Raw genomic sequence first — 19,283 nt, 5'->3', positions numbered from 1 at the left:
CCACATTTTGAGAAACTGACTTCTTTTAAATAGAAAATAATGCTTTGTAAGTTATTTGAAAGTTTTTAAATATTCAGGTTTTGCAGTTATAAGTGAAAGCTGAATTTTGCAAGCTAGTTGGTTATTTTGAAATTAATTTTTTTGTTGCTTGCTGAGTATTTGATATTTACTGATTTGTTGCTTTTATGTTGATTTACAGGTAACTCTTAATGACACACAAAAGTGGAAGCTTTTTATGTTGCTTGACTGGATACATATAAATTTTGGATTTAGACTTCCCAGTTAAATTCTCACTTCTAGAAAGTCAAATTAGTTTTCTACTATTCTAGCAAATATTTGTAATTTTTTCCCTGTTGCAGAAGTCAATAGCTAAATTAGCCCAAATGTTATCTGTTCACAAAAGACCTGAGTGGCGTTTTCTTCACTTCTTATCTAAGTAGGGCTGGATTCTCTCTCCCTTTGTTCATTTTTGGCTGAAGTAGGTTGGATGCAGTGCAGGCATATTCTTCGTTTTGAGGAATGATTGTGCAGTATATTCTGTGCTTTCTGTTAATGGACTAAGCAATAATAAAGTGAGTAGTAATTTGCTGCTTATCTTCCACTATCATGAGTAAAAGTATTGAATAGGTTGAGATTCTTAATCCTTTCTGGATGTTGTTCTTGGAATAAAGCATTGCATATTCTCTCTCACACTCAGTAAAAAAGTAAATGCATCATCTAACTCATCTAGGTAAGAAAAAAGGCCTTAAAATAGTACTACAGTTCTCTTGCTTTCATTTGGCATTCTTTTATTTTAAATTCAGTACAATGGAAAAAAATCAGCAAAGGACTTAAAAGCGCTTGGTGTAAATAATGTAGTGCAGATCTGAGAAACAACTAAAGGTTAAAACTGAATCAACTCTGAATGTAGTACATATACAAACTATTGAGCTTACGTTGAATTCTCATGCGAGTATTAAATTACAGTGCAGCCCTGAATTGACTTTCTTTCCTTTAGGAAGGAAACAATATATATAATAGTGTGTTTGGTACCAACAATGCACTATATATAAGCATGCAAGCGTTTGAACTTCATGAAGGAAAAGAAAGCAGAAAAGATAAAGACAGTTAAAAAGGTGAAGAGGGCATCTAAGAGAACAGAAAAAGAACACACTACCTAATGTCATCTGATTTTTCTATGTATGCTATTCTTCACCTTGAAAGTTGTGTGCAAGTTACAAAAAGGTAGCTGTTCCAGAACATTACTTTAATCTGAAGTATCTGTTTGATGGGAGACCATTTAAACACTGTCAATTGTCTTGATTAAAAACTTTAGGTAGCTTCAATGTTTTACTGTTGCCTTTTGTTATAATTGGCATTAAGAATATAAAATGAGAAGACTTTTCATTCCAGATTGGATCTTCAAATGTGTAAACAAAACCCATGAAGTAAACCTGGATAAACTATTCTCCTAGAAGTTGCCAAGTAAATCTTCCTTCTCTCTCTCGTGAATCATTTAGTTTCACTTAACTATGCGTACTTTCTAAGGGAGTACAATGGCTCTCAAAATGTTTTCCTAAGACTAGAGTTTAATGATACAAAGCATTTGGCATCAATACCTCGGCTGTAATTGTTCTTGACTACTCAATCCCCAGTAGTGGTATATAATACCTCTCAATTTGAGGATTTGATCTGGTTTTAAAAGCCTGCAAAAATGCAGGGGGTGGCAGAGAGGCAAAAACAAATGGCCAGATGTGGGAGGGTAGGAAAGGCAACACTTGGGAATTAACTGAAACTGATTTCCTCACTGAAGAAAAGTCTGTGCAACCATGCATCTGTAACAATAAGAATTTCACTTTTAGGTTGTTTATGAATGTTCTAAAGTTTGGGTGGTTTGTTTGGGGTGGTTTTTTTTTTTTTAATAATATAGATCGCAGATCTAATTCACACAGGAAAGTATGAGTTGTGTGAATGGGCATTCAAGTTTATTATTCATCAAAGGTTTGCTGCTCTACAGGAATAGTGCTCTCTTTAGGCATGACGCTTTATTTCTGTGTTGATAGAGGTTAGCATTTTTTTTTTTTAGGCTGTGGTAGCATATTATCTATTGTTTTGGAGATGGTCTGGTCTGGAGATGGGTCACTGCCTGTGATTTGGCTGCTGTACTGAAGCAGGGACAAAGCTTCTTGGGCACGTGGACCTCACTGTTAACAAGATTGGAAAGCACAGATAATCTTCGCAATGTCTTCAGCATAGCAACATCTCACTGATTTATGTAGTGTGGAATTCAGCTCATGCTGTTTGCCTGGACTATTTTTCTGTGCAGTCCTAAAAAAAATAAACATGAAACAAAGCTCTTACACATTTCATTCAGGTTTATAAGCTGTTTTTCTTTACCATTATCCTTCACAGTCCATTACCACTTGCATATCCTGTAAGGTCAATTTTTCATATATTTTGATCTGGCATTGTAATTGGACAACAGAGTTACAGGGAACACAGTGCATTACTGTCAGAGAGAGAAGGGAAGAGAGAAAGATGTTTGCTGGTATGAAGACTAAAATTCAGCAATACCTCAATTTGAAATTTTAGCTGGAGGACGGTTGTACAACTCCTGTTATTGTTTTGGCTTATCTGCTTAACACAAACAGGTCTTTAAGAGCATAGACTGAGTTCCAATTTTTTCCTTCTCCTAGAAAAGTTACCCAAGTGCTAACCTCTGAAACTGCTGAAGTTCTGAAAGTTCACCCCGAAAAGCTGAACTTTCAAAGGTAGAACAGGTGAGACAGAATGGTGGCAGCAAGAAGGGAAAAGGAAAAATATTTCATGGTGTGAGACAAGGAAATTGTAGGAACAAACAGTCCCTAAAATGTCTTAGAGTAAATGGTAGAATGGATAGATGGAAAAAAAAAATCAATAAAATGCTCTTAGTGGAAGAGATGTCTGTACAATTTAGTAAAAGCTTTTATACTAGCAATGGATTTTGAAGTCCAACGCAGAAATCTAGGCACAAGAGTACCAACAGTGCTGGCTTATAGATGAAGCACTTGCTTTAATGGTAAGAAAGAAAATTTAGGAGAAAATTCTGGTTCTGTCTCACCCATGAAAAACATTAGACTTTGTCACATATGGATACTATACAGTATCAATAGCTGTGCGTTCCTCCTGGAATTCCTTATCAAGAGTCAAAGGCCAGCAGAAGGGCAGAAAATCAAATGTATAAGGGTGCACTTTGTGCTTTGTATTTATACATTAATGGCTGTATCATGAGAGTTCATTATATGGCTCCTGCAAGGAATGAAGGGGTAAAAATCCCATGCTTTGAGCCATCTGTCTGTAATGCAGGCAGAATTCGGGTGTTACTTTTCATTCAATTTGTCACCTAAGTGAGATGTAGCGTCTTGAAGACTTTCAGGTGGGTTTCATGCTGTGTAAGAGGAAGATCTCAGTATGTTTAAAAGCACATTTTTTCTAATAAGCAAATATATGTAGGAATTTAGCTTGACTGTAATCAGGTCTCAATTAGGATTTTAATACTAATTTAGTTTGAAAATAATATAATGGGTAGGCATACAAAACAATTTCTATTCTTTTGTTACTTTCAAGTAATTTCGGGAACTATAAAACTGTTTCTGTAGGATGTCAGTTATTTTCCTTCTGCTGTAACTCATATACAGAGTTAAGTAGGAAGGGCAATTTTGTACAAAAGATCTGAAGTGAAGGACAAAACCTGCAGTCTGTTTGAAAGATTGGACAATTCTAAATCTTCTAGAATAAATTTTAAAAGGAAGGCTAAATAAAAAATAAGATGGTATCTTTGAGAAAGGACTAATCTTTGTGGTCTGCAATCTTACAGAAAAAAAGCCCAATCTAAGCAAAAAGCTTGAAGGTTTTTCAGCCCTTACCGTGTGTGACTGTAAAAGCATGAGGATTTGGGTGCAAAAGGAATTGTATCTTAACAAGTGCAAAAAAAGGTTACTACTAAAACTTCCTCTAGTCCAAGTGAAATGTAGAATTCAATATAAAGTAACACTTCCTGTAAAAGTACTCACGGGAAACGGAATATGCTGCTTTTCTTGGCTGATGGAGCAGAAAAGAACTTAGAGGATTTATTCTTGGTTTTTCTTAAAGGCTAAATTGGGAGAAGAAAGGAGTAAATGTTGAATATATTGATTAAGATATCTTGTAACCTGTGAATACAGCTCAATGTACAGAACAATATGCCTTTTTTTGCTCATCTCACACGACAAGTTTAATATTTGCTCTCTTATTTCCTTAATAAGGGTGAGCGTTACAGCTTTAAAAGTTTCTGAATGAAATCATGTATTGGGTGTCTGTATCCTGTGGTCATCAGCTATAAGCTGCTACTCATGTTGGGGTCCAACTACATTGTACTGATGCAATCAGATTATAGCACCAGGTGGGAGGATTGGTTTTCACTGGGAGAAAGAAGAATGAGCTACTCTAATGCACCAGTACGGTGGAACTGAGCATAACAATTAAGTATCTGTACTTTGAAGCTCTTTTCTTTCAGTGATTAAACTCCCCGCTTAAATGCTTATGCTATACTTAAAGAAAGCCACTAGCTTTAAACAATTTTCTAATTTGCATACTTCTTCCTTCCCTGCCCTGCCACCAGGACACACAATTTCCAAGAGGCTATTTTAGAAAGGAAATTTTTAACAACAAAGCATATTTTATTATGGAAATATGTTATGCTGTTTAGAAAATCGATAAAACAAACATTCTGAACATTTTGTAATGCTATCTTACTATTGGTTTCTCCAATTTGTGACTGTTGACATTACCAATGACTGCTAAACATATAATTTGTGGCAAAAGAAGTAAAAAAAAAAAAATCCCACCTGATTATGCCAAGTTGTATTAAATGCCAAGTGAAGCTTTATACAAGCATTCTCTTGCACTAATTTTTCAGTACCCAGACCCATGTTGCAATAAAGAAATTTCCTGTGGTTATAGTACTGAGTGAATACTGGAAAACTAAATTGTTAACGTTAATTTTACCTGTTGTCATATGTCAATTTGGAATACAAGTGCAAAATATGTAGTTAGAAAGTAAATATTTAATGACTTTTTTTCATACTGTAACACTTAAATACCCAGCTCTTGCTAGTAAAATCAAAACTATTTACGTTCTCATTTATTGAGATCTAGCTGTGCAAACTATATTAAAATACTAGCTTTAATGGTATGAATTTATACAGCTAGACTAGGAAATGCACAAAACAGAATTCATACTTATCTCCTTTTTTTTAAGTTAGATGTTTTACAGCAGCTTTTCTGCTTTTTCAAAAGTTTGCAAAAGCTCCCTCTTTTTTCTGCAGAATCTAGAGAGGCAGCTGCAAGATAATACAGTCCCTTTCTGAATATTATTGTTGGTTGATTGTAAGTGAGAAAAACACAACAAAAAGAGCATGTCCATCAGCTGCATGATTCTGCCACACTGCAGAATCAACTTTAAGCAATGCCCCTTTGACCTGAAAGCACAGAGGAAAAAATAAACAGTGGGAAAGATGCTGCTGCTGCTTTAAAAATACCTGGTCTAAAGAACTTGAAAAGGTGCTGCAGGTCATCGGGTTTTGTGTTTGTTTAATGTTCAAACACTTAACACCTAAGTCTTAATTTTAATGACCTGCGTAATACTGATATTATCTGAACTGCACAGCAATTCACATACCAAAAGATCTGTTAGAATTAGAAAGATACTAAAGAACGGACATACTGTAAACCAGTAATTTTGGTTTTGAGGGTCTGCAACAGTTCAGTGGTCTCTGGTTTGCCATTGGATTTGTGTTTGGGTTTGGAATTTTTTTTGTGATATGACTGCAATGTACGCTAGATTTTGCAGGATCTCCCCGTGTACACAACTGAAGTCACTACTCTGGTGTGATTTTGATGGCTTCATGACCAAATGCTACAAGAAGTGAACACAGTGGTTCAGTAGAAGGAAGTCCTCTATGGCAACATAGACCCAGTACAACTGGCATGCTGTTGAAAGAAACTCCAATACCATAGCTGTTCTGTCAGATAAAAGGATGAAATAAAGGGCTATTTAGTACTGTCATGACATTATTTTAAATATTCTGTACTATATATGTTTTTTAGCAGGAGGTCAGTAGTGTGCTGGATGAAGGCACCTGCAACTTTCCTGGCCACGCATAACCCTAATTGACTTTGTTGCTGAGAGCCTAGATCAAAGATGATGAACTTTCTGGTTCATTGTATGCCTCTTGTCAAATGTATTTAAAACATCAGTTGTGGATCATGTCAGCTAAATTTCCATGGGCTTCAAACATGGCATCAATGGCAACTGCTTGCAGTAGTCGATTTTGATGATGAGAGATAGACCAAAAGGGAGGGATGGCAGTTGTGTGATCAGCGTACGCAGAACAACCAGAACCACAGCAATTGGTCTTCCTTCTTCAAATACATGCATGCATAGGTGGATGTTAGTCCTGGTATTTGTTCTTGAAGGTGACAGACCCCAGTCACTCAAATGAGGACTTAAGAACTGTTCAATCAAATTAATCAACTGACCTAGAAGCCAGAATCACATAATAATGCTTAATTAATATATTAATTAAACTGCAAGCAGATGCTTGGCAAATTTCCACATTACCACTGTGGATTGTGCCTTGCTGTTGTCTTACACTGTCTGGAATAATAATTTGTAAACATTACATGCTCTCTGAGTGCAATTCAGTAATTTAATACTGTTGCCCTCTTGCATTTGGTTAAACTGGAAGGTTGTACTCCCTCCCACTTAAAAAAAAAAAAAAAAGAGCATCAAAAGTACGTAACTTGATCCAGGTGCAACAGATCCATGGAATTTAAAAAAATACTGGTAAAAATGCTGATTAATCGCCAAATATAAATTAGATAGTTTTACTGTTCTTTTGTCTTGAAATAGTCTGAATGGTCTCCAAGGGATTATGTCTCCCTCTGATACAATTACCACTAAACTGGTAGTTTTAAAGAATGGGGTAACTTCAGTCTGATCAAGATGTCATTAGTTGCAAGCAATAAATTAAAGCTCAAATCAGTTCTAAGTGGAAAAGCCAGTTCCAGTCCTCTGAGCAATCTGTTAATTGTCTAATGAAAAAACACAGAGGTTAGTTGTGGGTTTTTTTGACTGGAGAGCTGCATGTGAAAAATGCAGACTATGCATTGACTTCAATAGCACTTGGATGTCATCTATAGTTAGAAGCATAGACTCACCTACATACTACAGTACTTTTAGGAACATTCAGAAAGAAAAATATACCTACAAAACATACTGCTCCCCCTGCCCCTTCCTTCTGCCAACAGACTAGGAAAAGGTAATACTACTTTAATGGTGTATAATGAGGTAATACTGTAGTTGTAACAGGACTTATTCATAATAGACTCCCACTAGTGACCATCAATAAAGAGGTGTTAATTTGATCCATGTCGACCAAATAATTAGGAAACAACTGAATGGCAGGTGGTGTTACCTTGTCCTTTACACAGAAAGGGGAATAAGATGCAAAAGTCATATTTAATACCCCACATAGGCACTACTAGCTCAGCTGTGGCAATGCACAGGGGAAGTCAGGTGTTTGAACCCTTAAGAATCACAACAGTTACTGCAGGAAAGAATGGTAAGGTCAAATAAATCCTACTCAGATAACTCATCTGCATATTCTTGATTTGATATTCCTTATTTTCAGCTTTAAACTGATGCATGGTGTTTCTGGACATTTAGTCTGCTGCTTTGCTTCATTCAGTAATCACTGAAGTAAACCCTGAGTGTCAGACACCAGAATTCTGCAATGACAGGACCCAAGTTAAGTATCTGGTTATCTGTTAGACTGAAGAAAAACAACTGTTGCACAACTTCAGAGGTTCTTGTAGACTCGTTTCCACCTAATACTGATCAGCTTCTTTTGTCTGTAGATTAGAAAATGCCGGTGCTTCTCATGAGCAGAAACTGACATTCTCCCAAGCTCTAGAAGATAACTTGCAATACTCCGAAGTAAGAATTTGCAGGGAATATTTATTTTTAAATGCATAGCATAAACAAGCCATATTGCCCTGACCAGTTTGAAAGAGGAAATGTAGTGGAGGAGTTCATAAGCACATCAAGAAAATAGTAGGCCTTTGTTGAAGAAACATGTGAGTAATGCAGGCTGCTGACAACAGCACGGCCAGTAGTGCAGCCAGAGTGAGCTTCTGCTGCCCAGCTCAGAAAGCGACCTGAGCTACCAGGTATGCACCTACAACAAGGCAGCTGGAACCAGCTGGCTGACAAGAGCAGAGGATTGTCTTCCAGCTCTCTGCCTAACTTGTGGACATGGGATTGGCATTTTGATGCGTATGATAGAAAGAGGTTAGACCTTAGTCTGAGGGTAGGAAGAAGAGGATGGAGGCATGGCACAGAATTAGCTGCCACAACTGCAGCAGCTGCTGACTGCATCTGTAACTTGGGGTATCATGAGCAGAAGTTCAGTAAGTGTTTCTATACATGTGTCAAACACATGCTATAGTCAACAACAAGGGAAGATGAAAAATGTAAGAGAATAGGAGAATTCAGAATTAATTCTAAACAAAAGAAAAATTAAATCCTCTAACAATTACTGTAACAAAACTTTAGAATCTTAATGTAACAATGTTCATTGTAAAATAAATTCAGTTAAAGATTAACTGCGCTGTATTAATTTCTCTTTTATGTCCTTTCCTAAATCCAAAACAAACAAAAAAGAAATTGAAGCTTTTGAAATGTGTTCAAACAACTTGTCAAAGTTTCCCCATGTCTGTAAATAAATTTTATTCTATTTATCTCCAAAGCCATTTTCATAAATTAACCACACTTACTGAAGAGATCTTACATTTTTTAGGTATTTTTATTGCAAAGTAAACAAGACAAATATGTACTCAGAAAAACTGGACCCAGTGTATCAGACAGTTAATTTTTTCATATTTATACTTTTAATATATTCAGTATTTCTTTAAATTCAGATATTTTCATTAGAGAGTTTTATGAAAGTGTATCTGCTGGAAATCGCTATGCAGTTTTCTAAAAACCATACCATAAACTGCAAGAAATCTTCACCAGCTTTCTACCACTGTTTTTAACAGATCACTTCATGGTAGAAACTCCCTATCACAGTATTTCGCATTTGATTAAAACCCTATAAACTTCCAAGTAACTTTCCCCAGGGAATTCTGTCTCTTACATACACGTAAGATTTCTGGCCTGCCTAAATTGTTTTGGTGACTGCAATATAACAACCTCTTCAAATGTTGTGTAATTGGTGGCTTTATTATGCAATCATAAAGCGGCAAGATTTATTATATTTAAGGTTGTGTTTTAAAGTAACTTATTTCATTAGTCAATTTTTAGTCCATGAGACTACTTACATTGAAGTCAGTTGCATTACTAATTAAAACATTTAGTAGCTATACATATACAGGCAACTTGGTCTTTAGATTTTCACTGAATGTGCAATACACAAACTTGACACTTTAATTAAGCATTTTACATCACAGAATTAACAGGTTATTAAAGCCTGAAATATAGTGCATAAAGGGGCTATCAGTCATACCATTCTGAATTTTAGCATAACAAAACATATATTCCACAGTGGGTTTTTGAATATGAAAATCCTCTTTGCTCTTACAATAGTTTCTGCAAAAAGCCACACAGTCCAGGTCCTCTAAAACATTCATGCCTATACATTATACCCATTACTGGAAGAATTTTAATACAGTAGGCAGCAATTATTTTCAATGCCTCTTAAAACTTGTACCAAAAATATACATTTTCCATAAAATCAAAAAATAAAATATCTGAAAATGTTCTGTAATAAATCTAGAAAGAGAGGAGGAATCCAGTCTTAGAAGTTAAATTCTGCTCTCAAATATACAATGTAAATTGAGACCAATACATCATATTTGTGCAGCTGACAGAAGAATTTGACTCAGTCAGCAAGATTAAAATGCAAAAGTTACAAAAGTATGGAAACTCTTATTTCAGGAGTTTAACTTTGTCCTTTAAAACTTTAAATTTGGGATTGTTGTTCACTTTCTTATTAAATATGACAAGAATATCCTCTTCTGATTTGTGACATTCACCAGCTACTGCGTAATACTGAGCTATAACCTGCACAAAGACAGAGGAACAATTTTGAGTTAGTAAAGATATTCCACTTTAAGAAATAACACATTCGCATCACTGTATTATAAAAATAGCATGGAATCTATTACGCTATTATTCCTTTGCAGAACTAGCACTGAATTTCTTCCGTAGTCCAGTAAGCAATAAAGAATGTGTCCCTCAGTTGACATTCTGTCAACTGATACTCTGTTAAATGTCAAACTTCTTTGCTTATGTGGGTGGGATTTTATGAATTTAAGCATTACAGAAAGAAGTTCACAAGATCAAAGGAGATTAAAAAACATATTGTACATTACCTTTTTTCTGAGTTTTTTAATTGAAATTTCATTGTCTGGAGCCTGTTTCAGAACTGCTTTGATGGTTCCCTTCCAGTTGAATTTACCTAGAAAAAAATTAGGTGCACAACATCATTAGTAAAATTAGGTATTTCCAGGTTTTTTCTCTAGTAGGAACCAGCCTTCTTCAGTCTCCTAATTTTGGAACCAGTTCAGCTACCACAACAGTTGTTACCTTACTGACCCTACAACAGCAGGGTGTCTTAAGCATAAAGGCTGTTTTTGAAGATTGTAATAGCATAGACATGAAGAACCAACATACCACTCTAACAACTAGGGCCAGGATTGCTTTTACTTCTGTGCTTCGGCTATTAAGTATCCACTCTTACTAATACAGCAATAGTTGGGAAGATGTGTCTCCTCACCCTTGGAGCACAGGTAGTCGATTTCACACAGTACCCACTTCAGAGGTCATTAACCCCTAGTTTCCGAATAAACAATCTGTATGTTCAAAGTAAGTGTGTCAGATGATAGGCGTGTTTATGTAAGCATAAACTAAGGTCCAAAACAACTAAAGACCAATTTATAATTCACTGAGGAAAAACAGGGATAGAATAGATACAAACAGATGCAACAGAGCTGTTACCCTTTTTCCTCTATGTTGGTTAATGTGGGTGGCAGCAGGAAAGAGACCTGCTGCTGTGAAACAAACATGCCAAACTCCTCGTTGCCCAGTGGAAGCAAGCATAGCCAAAGGCTGCCAGCACAGCAGAAGCAACAAGTTAAGAGAATTAGATCAACATCAAATGTTAACTCTAGCACAGGCCACTTACTATGGAACACACAGGTATACTGAATATCCAAATCTGTATGTATACTGAGGCACAACTGATTTCATGGCTTGCTGCAAAAGCACTATATTTACATTCTGCCCTGTCTTTTGCAGAATCGGTTTGTAACTATATGAACTCCCCCTTTAAGAATACCTTTACCTGTTCCCACATTTTCTTCATTGCCATTGGTGTTTTCTGCTTCCATGACTTCTGAAATGTTTTCAGTTTTCATTCTCTTTGTCATTTCTCTGTGAGGCTCCTCTACAGATGGAATTGGATAAACATACACAAAACATTATAAAACTAAACTATAAAACTAGTCTGATGTGACTTAATTCTTGTAACGTGAGTCTATAGTTGCTAAGAGGTTCAGATTTTATATAAGGACTCTGCAACCACAGTGTTAAAAATAATCTACTTTGTCTATGTAACTTACTAAAAAAATTCTACTTAGGTAGATTATTGAACTTTAAGGTGTTGAGAAAAAACATCTTGAAAACAAACAAGAATATAAGGTGTAGGATAGATACCTTCTGCGTGTTTACATTTGCGTTTCTTTACATTTGATTTCTCTTCTATTTCACTGTGATGGCCATTTCCATTTAATTCAAATTCATTCTCCAAGCTCTCCTTTCCTTTCTTGGATTTTTTACTCCTTTTTATTTCTGACTGGTTTTCTAATTTCAAGTCCTTTTTCTCCTTCTTTTTGTTCTTTTGTCTCTCTTCTTTTCGTTCTCTCTTATTCTTTTTCCTCTCAATTTTATCATCTGTAGTTCCATTTTCTTCTTCCACTGTTTCTTCCCTAGTGTCTGTAGACCGCCCCTCTTCCTTCGGTTGTGGTTTGTCTCGTTCTTTCTCACTTGAAATCTTTTGTTTGAAGACAGATTATTATCATTTTACATGCCTTTTTTGATGTTACAGCTTTTCTCTACTACATTATTCATGAAGAACACAAATATCCTGAATTCAATTAAACTGCTTACATGTGGTGACACCAATTACCTGAGAAACAGCGCTACATAGCATGGCTGATTCTTCTTTTAACTTATCAGCCTAAATGCTAATTACCTTAACATCACAGAAGAAATGTTGTCTTAAAGCATATATAATTTCTATATGAAATCTTTCTCTATGTGTTTTTTAACATATTTTCTAAATGTAATTAAGGGAGAGAACTCTTCAATTTACGTAGACAAAAATACAGTATATTACAGCAAGATACAGAACCTATTCTCAAATATACAGGCCCTGAGTAATAAATAATCTTAGCTGTACCATCCATTTCCCTGTCTTGGGATACGTCTGGGACAACAAACTATTATTGCATGATGTCAACAAAGGCACAAAAAAAACCTGCTTGTTTTAATTGTACTTTTCTCACCTTAACACATCTGGTTTTCTTTTAATGTTCCTGGGCTTATAAGAATTTTCTTGTAGCAGAATTCATATACTAATGAACATTTTTATGTTTAAATTAAACTTTAATAATTACAAGTGAAATACAATTACTGAAATATTAATGTGGCTATTTAGAAAGAGAATACATGTTTATACAAGCAACTTAATACTAACTTGTTTTTGTAAAGAGTAATTTCAATTCAATTTCAATTAAATTTGAAGTCCACTTAAGAAATTCCTTTGAGTATATACATTTCAGAAAATACACCCTGAAGTGTATTTTGAGATATTTCTAAGACCTCTTAAAGGTGTATTGAAATGATCTGAGCAAGAAAGTTGTGTTACATATTTTGCTTTAATGCTATATTCTGTGAAAAATGTAAATCGTTTACTTGTGTCTAAATAAAATAATTGTTCAGATTCAAGATTTTTTTTTTAAATGAGTTTAAATCAAGACAAAACTGCTTAAGACTTCAGTGAAGTTGTACTAACTCAGAATTAATGTTTCAGCAAGACATGTCCTTGAAACTCACTGCCGAGAGTTTATGTTGTGTTCCTATCCTTTAAAGAAATGTCTTTCCTTCCTTCCTGGCTCTTATATATGGATTCTTCAGAAAAACTACAAATAGATTTAACTGGAATCATCAAGTCAGGAACATAAAGCATAATCAACAAGGCATTAATGTCAAAGGCATGCAGACTCAGAAGAAGTTGGGGGGAGCTAGGAGAACATCTTTACATCGACAGTGAAGTAAGCTTCTACAACAGCTTTCTAGTAGCAGCAATACATGTCAACAAACAATCAAAACACCACCCTACCAAAACATGCTAAGCTAGCCCTGAAATAGCACAAAATTAGCCACTGAGAAAAAAAGGTCAGTGTAAGTTCACAGTTTGTACACAGAAGTGGGAGGAATTTGCACCAGAAACTGGAGGTTCTCGTCTCTCTCCACTAATAAAATAGGTAAACTAGGTGCTGTTATTTTCCAACTCCACTACACGTAAATCTGAGGCCAATAAAGTTCTAGAAAGACATTGTGTTATTCCTTCTTGGCATGTGGTAAAAGACTGGAACCAAAGATAAAAGTGGTGGTTTTCCTTTCCCTTTGTACTAATAGCATAGAATAAAGTTAAATTAGCCTTCTCACTACTGTGTCACAATCACATCACTGTGTCCATGTTTTTAATCACAACCTACTTGCCCAGTATGCACAAATACTTCAGGAACAATATGCTGTACAAATTAGCAATTGTCTTGGAAATTACATTGTAACAGTATCCACTGGAACAATGTGAGACAATATTTCTGCTAACATCTACAAAGAGAGTCTGAAAGGTTTCCCTTATAGCACTTTTGACTGCATTCCTGTTGTACAATATTGTACCTCTAACTTAACTTACATTTCTGGTTGCTTCAGAGAAAATATCCCACACCTGGTCTTGCAAAATGCTGTCAGTAATTCTCAAACTGTTCTTCATCCAATTCTGTGCAGGAAAAAAAACACCCATAACTGAAAAGGTGCACCTCTGACTTTTTTCTTTATTACCATGCATTTGGTTGTTGTTTTTATTTAAGAATCTAATCACTTCTGTTTAAGATCTGGTTAGGCATTTACTTTCTATGAGATCTTTTAAACTTCCATGCTAAATTGTTTTGCATAATGCCTTTGTACTGTTATGAGGCTCTACCATGCCTCTCAATTGCTTCACCAATAGTAATCCAGAAAAGCTAAATATATAGAAAAGATAATCCTCAAGCCTTTATACAGCTGGTTATGTTAACAATGTTCTACCAAACCTTCTGACAGTTCTCACGAGTTACAAGCGTTAGGATCTGATCTTACTTATTTGTGTGCTGGACAGATGGTGATGCTCCTAAATGGATACCTTAGTTTATTACAGAAAAGTACAATTCAAACGACTATCTCAATGCAAACATTTGAAAGTTGCTGGGGCTATTGCAGGAGTCACTGCTAAAAATTAAAACAAAGCATTAAATTTCTACTTATAATATGCTCGCACTGTCAGCAACATATCAACTTTCACGAGTGTGGAATTCCAAGTAAAACCTAATATAAAGATTTTTCCATTGCAATGAAAATCTCAGGAAAGCTGCATTTGTAAACTGGGACAATGAACTGCAAAAACTTTTGATCTTACACTGCAACGTATCTTATCAAAGAGAAAGGCTTCTTGACAACATCACTTCCCCTGCTTAGAACATCAATTCTGTAGAAAAGTATTCTAACTCAACAGCTCACTAGCAGCAACTTCACTGCAGCTCCATTAGGTTTTATTTGAGTGCTTTGGAAGCAACCATGATCAGAGGCTGCTGGGTGGGGAGAAAGGCCAGCTTGCCAGTAATTCTTTACTGACACCACATGAAACATTTAGGATTTGATTTGGCTGTGATGCAAAGTTTAGTGCAGCACGCAGTGTGGGAGATTCTGTCAGAGTACTGAGCAACAGGAAAACTCTCAAAACAGTATCGTCCCTTTACGAGGAAAAACACAAAGCCACAGATACAAGAATCCTTTAAAATTATGTCTAAGCATTTGGAGATTCAATAGAAATTGAAAATAGAAAAGAAGAAAGGTATTTAAAAAAAAAGAACAAGCTAACACATGGAGATTAAGCTTGAATGGTGAGACTTTGGCTTATACCTAATTAAAACAGCAAGGAGATGTATTTTACAATCATTGCCTATTTGAAACTCACCTATTACGCCATCTATTTACCAATGCCCAAATAAGCAATTTGTCCCACCTTTGTAAAAAAGAGAGTGACACTCACTAAGAAAGTCTATTTTTAAACTCACTGCATGGATTACTACAAATCTCTATTAGAACACACCTGAAACTTTACTTTTTTTCTTGGAATATTATCAAAGACACGCATCTGCTCCATAATGTTCCGCACTTTGGGGCTTATGTTTGGCTTCTTCATTATTTCATGAATTTTCTGAATGAAGAAAAACACAACTAAATCAGCAAAGGAGCATAATGATCAAATGAGACATGCAAGGTAGGCAAGTTGGAAACACACTGGACAGAAATAACCCAGTACCCATAAACAGGATACCCTGCTCGAAAGAACTGTTCAATACACGTGGGGAAAACACTAACCTTTGGTTTTATCATATATCATAAGATGCGTCAAAGTTATCTATATAAAATGTTATGTATAGACAATCAGGACTGCTCACCAATGGTTTCTGATGTACAAGTTACTTTATTTTTAAATGTTTATATTACAGGTTGTAACTGTATCACATAGGGAATCACTGCAGCATGAAAAAGACCTGCATTAAGCAAAGCAATTGCCAACTGGTTGTTTTTTGCAAACTTCTGGAGTTAATTGTGAAAATTAGGCTAAGTTTGAGGCCACAGTTCGACATGCATCTCTTTTGGCAGTAGTGCCAGCTTCAACAACCATTAATCCCTGTAAGACAGCTCAGGCCTATTCCTATGCTAGATGTGCCAGCAGAACAGCACAGATGAAGTTAGGCTTGGGCCTTACAGCAGTTAATTGAACCAGCACTGCTGCATGTGGAGGGGAAAAAAGGCTCTGAGCTTCTCATTATTTAAAAATGTAGCCACTGGATGCTGGAGAGCCTTCCTGTACTTCTGAAAACATATTTACTGAAAGGTTTTGTGGATCTGTTAAGACTACCAGAAGAGGATGCTCTGTAATAATCCCTCACCTTTCTGTGTAGGAAGTATTGAGGAAGGCTAACAATTTTCATAAACAATAGCATTCATATCATACTGCCTTTGAACAACACGCTCAAACAATGTTCACCCTCGAGGACACTGATCTGTTGACTTCAAAGGTATGATTTGTATGCCTTGAATACATACGTAGCTTAGTACTTTGTTAGATTGTGTTCTACACGTGATAGAAATCAACAAATCCATGGATAAATGTGATCTAATAGGATTTTAAAAACCTGACAGTTCTTTCCCAAAACTTTTAAAGGAAACTAATAGTCATAAGAGGTTTTTGCATTAGATATGTAACTACCCGAAGGGTAGGACAGATAGGGTAGGAGACATTTCCATCCATGCTGGAACCTCTGCTGTTCAACATATTTATAAAATATCTGAAAAGAGGGCAGGAAAATTTTCCTGGTGATATGAAGCTATTTAGTATGAGGACTGCGAATAATTCCAGAAAGATCTTGAAAGAATGAGTGACTAGGTAATAAAAAGATGAATTACATTCAACAAAAATTCATGTAAAGCAGCATGCATAGGAAAAGCAATCCTAAAATGGCAGGCTTTAAGTTGATCACTGGAATTTAGACACAAGATCTTGGGGTTAAAATAGCCAATTCCATGAAAATACCAGCACAATGATCAGCAGCCGTCAAAACAGTAGATCAACTGAAAAAAATCAGTAATAAAGGAATAAAGAACACAGAAAACATCATTATGACACAGGGTAAATATATGGTTCATCTGCATCTTAAACACTGTATGTAGTCCTTGTAACCTCATTTCACAAGGATACAGCAGAACTGGGAAGACTTCTGAGGACCAAAGATATAATCTACATATGAAGAACAAGTGAGCAGGGTAGGACTTCTCAGCCTGGAACAGAGACAAAGAGATGGGAAGGGATGCCTGGCGGAGGTCTACAAAAGCGTATGTGGCACGAAGAGGGCTGACAACGATCAATGCCTCTTTGTATGCAAGAACTAGGGAACATTAAATCAAACTAGTAAGACAGAGATTCAAAACAAAAGGTGCATTTCTTACCACAATAAGCAATATACCTAACAAGGAACTGCAAAAAGCAAGCTGGGGCTATTGGGAAAAATCAACCTCTGCTTTGCTCCAGTATAGCTTCTCCTGTGTCTTTAACAATTATAAACAATAGTTATTTATCATATATCTATACAGTACAAACCTTACCTGAATCCACTCCTGTTGTTTAGCATCTCCTTTGGTAGTTTTGGCTTCAAAGTCTTTCCCACCATATTTCTGGTCCTCACTTACACACTTCACATGTTCCTTATAATCGTCACCCCTGGACATGGGAGATTTTTAACTGTCATTCACAAAAGTGTTCAGTCCTTTCAACTACACAAGACTTACCTAATCCACAAACTAAAGTAACAGCTGATAGCATTTATCATTTAAACCTCAATACTGTCAACACCTACATAAGTAAAGCTTGACGTGTTTGAAGTACATGCTTGTAAGACTGTTGACATTTCTGTCATGCTACAGCCCTCAGTAATAATTTCTGACTTGCAAAATCAGACCCAAGTCTTCAGTATACTGCTGCTTTTCTTAATGACTCTAACTTAAGCACATTTGTATATGTAAGGTATGCACAATTCTTAAAGCACCTCTGTATTTTACTACTCACATTGACATGTTTTAAAATTAGAAAAGCAGGTTAAAAATGTTCGCAGAAACCTAATTCCTAAATATAGATATACAAACGTGGTAGCGTAGTATGACCAATTCATAAGTGCCCCTGAAAAGGAATGAATATATACCTTAATCTTTTGCCAGTGAAGCATTGAGAAATATAACCATTATTTAAGGACAATCTTATTTTCTTACGCAAATTCATACATTTATATTTCAAAGCAGAGCGTAGCACTGCTTTATTCTGAAAAGTGACAACCAAATTCAGAACTTTTGACGTTACTGCCAATCTCACTCTCCCTGCAGCAGCAGAGCAAGTAACAGTCAATGATCGGACACTGAAAGTGCTGTCACTTAGATCGGGAAAATAAAAGATCGCAACTCTGTTTACTGTGTGGTTTAGCTGTCCTTGTGGTTCAAATCTGGATAATTAAGTCTGAAATTATATAAAAACGTGCATAAGTTTGAAATACAAATATGAATTATTCAGAAATTGGAAATTTAATTCTAATATACTATAGAAAAACATATATTTGTATTTGTGACAACCAGTGCAGAGCGAGCAAGGCTGTTTTCCATGCTTTACCTACCAGAAATCCTTGCCACAATCCATGCAGGAAAGGCACTGGCAGTTTCTGCAGATGTTCACATGTTTCTCAACTTGTGCTTTCTTCACAGATTCCCCACACGCACTGCACGTGAACACGACCATGTCGCCGAGCAGTCAGCAGCTCCTGGGCAGCGGGTACAACCGTCTTCCTCCCCACACGAGCACAGCCCTCGGCATACACGGGTTGATCCTACACTTACAGCTGGAAAGAAGCGCTGGGATGGCCCCACAGCAGCGCAGCTGCGCGCCCACCGGCAGGAAAGCGAAGCTGCTTGACTGCGCGCGTGTGAAAGTCCTGAAGGGAAAACTCACTTCGCTCGACACCTTCAGCACGGGGGACACCAGCACCCCCTACCCCTCCGCCTCGCTCCGCAGCCGGCGGTTCGCGGCTCCCCGAAGCAGGCCCGCCTGCGCTGGGGCCAGGCCAGCGGCGCCGCTGTGAGGAACCCGGAGGCGGCCGCAGGGGCGGGAAGGCCGGCCCACCCCCTCCGCTCCGCGTCCCCGCACCCTCCCCCCTGCCGGTACCTACCGCCCGCACCTCCACCACCGCCTCCAACGGCGACACGTGCAGCCGCCCTGCCCTGCCCTGCCCTGCCCCCTCCTCCCCGTCCCGTCCCTTCCGCCGCTCTGCGCCTGCGCGGCCGCCGC

At 36.8% G+C, this 19,283-nt stretch overlaps 1 protein-coding gene across 3 annotated transcripts; it reads right to left on the bottom strand.

Annotated features, from left to right (window-relative positions):
- Positions 1-8,845: 8,845 nt before the first annotated feature.
- LYAR (Ly1 antibody reactive) lies at positions 8,846-19,248 on the bottom strand. Of its 3 annotated transcripts, none has more exons than XM_040593965.1 (9): positions 19,165-19,248; positions 18,616-18,930; positions 17,561-17,675; positions 15,498-15,605; positions 14,046-14,129; positions 11,777-12,113; positions 11,406-11,507; positions 10,435-10,520; positions 8,846-10,123 (listed from the first exon to the last, which is right to left on the bottom strand). In XM_040593965.1, the coding sequence occupies exons 2-9, from the start codon at positions 18,735-18,737 to the stop codon at positions 9,989-9,991; spliced, it is 1,089 nt and encodes a 362-aa protein (XP_040449899.1). In that variant the 5' UTR covers positions 18,738-18,930; positions 19,165-19,248; the 3' UTR covers positions 8,846-9,988. The 3 variants fall into 3 exon arrangements, with proteins under 3 accessions (XP_040449899.1, XP_040449919.1, XP_040449910.1); XM_040593985.1 differs by having other exon boundaries at positions 18,616-18,837; positions 19,165-19,241; XM_040593976.1 differs by having other exon boundaries at positions 19,174-19,193.
- Between the last annotated feature and the right edge of the window lie 35 nt (positions 19,249-19,283).

This window comes from Falco naumanni, chromosome 1 (assembly GCF_017639655.2).
Source record: "Falco naumanni isolate bFalNau1 chromosome 1, bFalNau1.pat, whole genome shotgun sequence".
Taxonomy (NCBI): Eukaryota; Metazoa; Chordata; class Aves; order Falconiformes; family Falconidae; genus Falco; species Falco naumanni.
The sequence above is the reverse complement of the archived record's forward strand: the minus strand, read 5'-3'. Positions and strand labels throughout refer to the sequence as shown.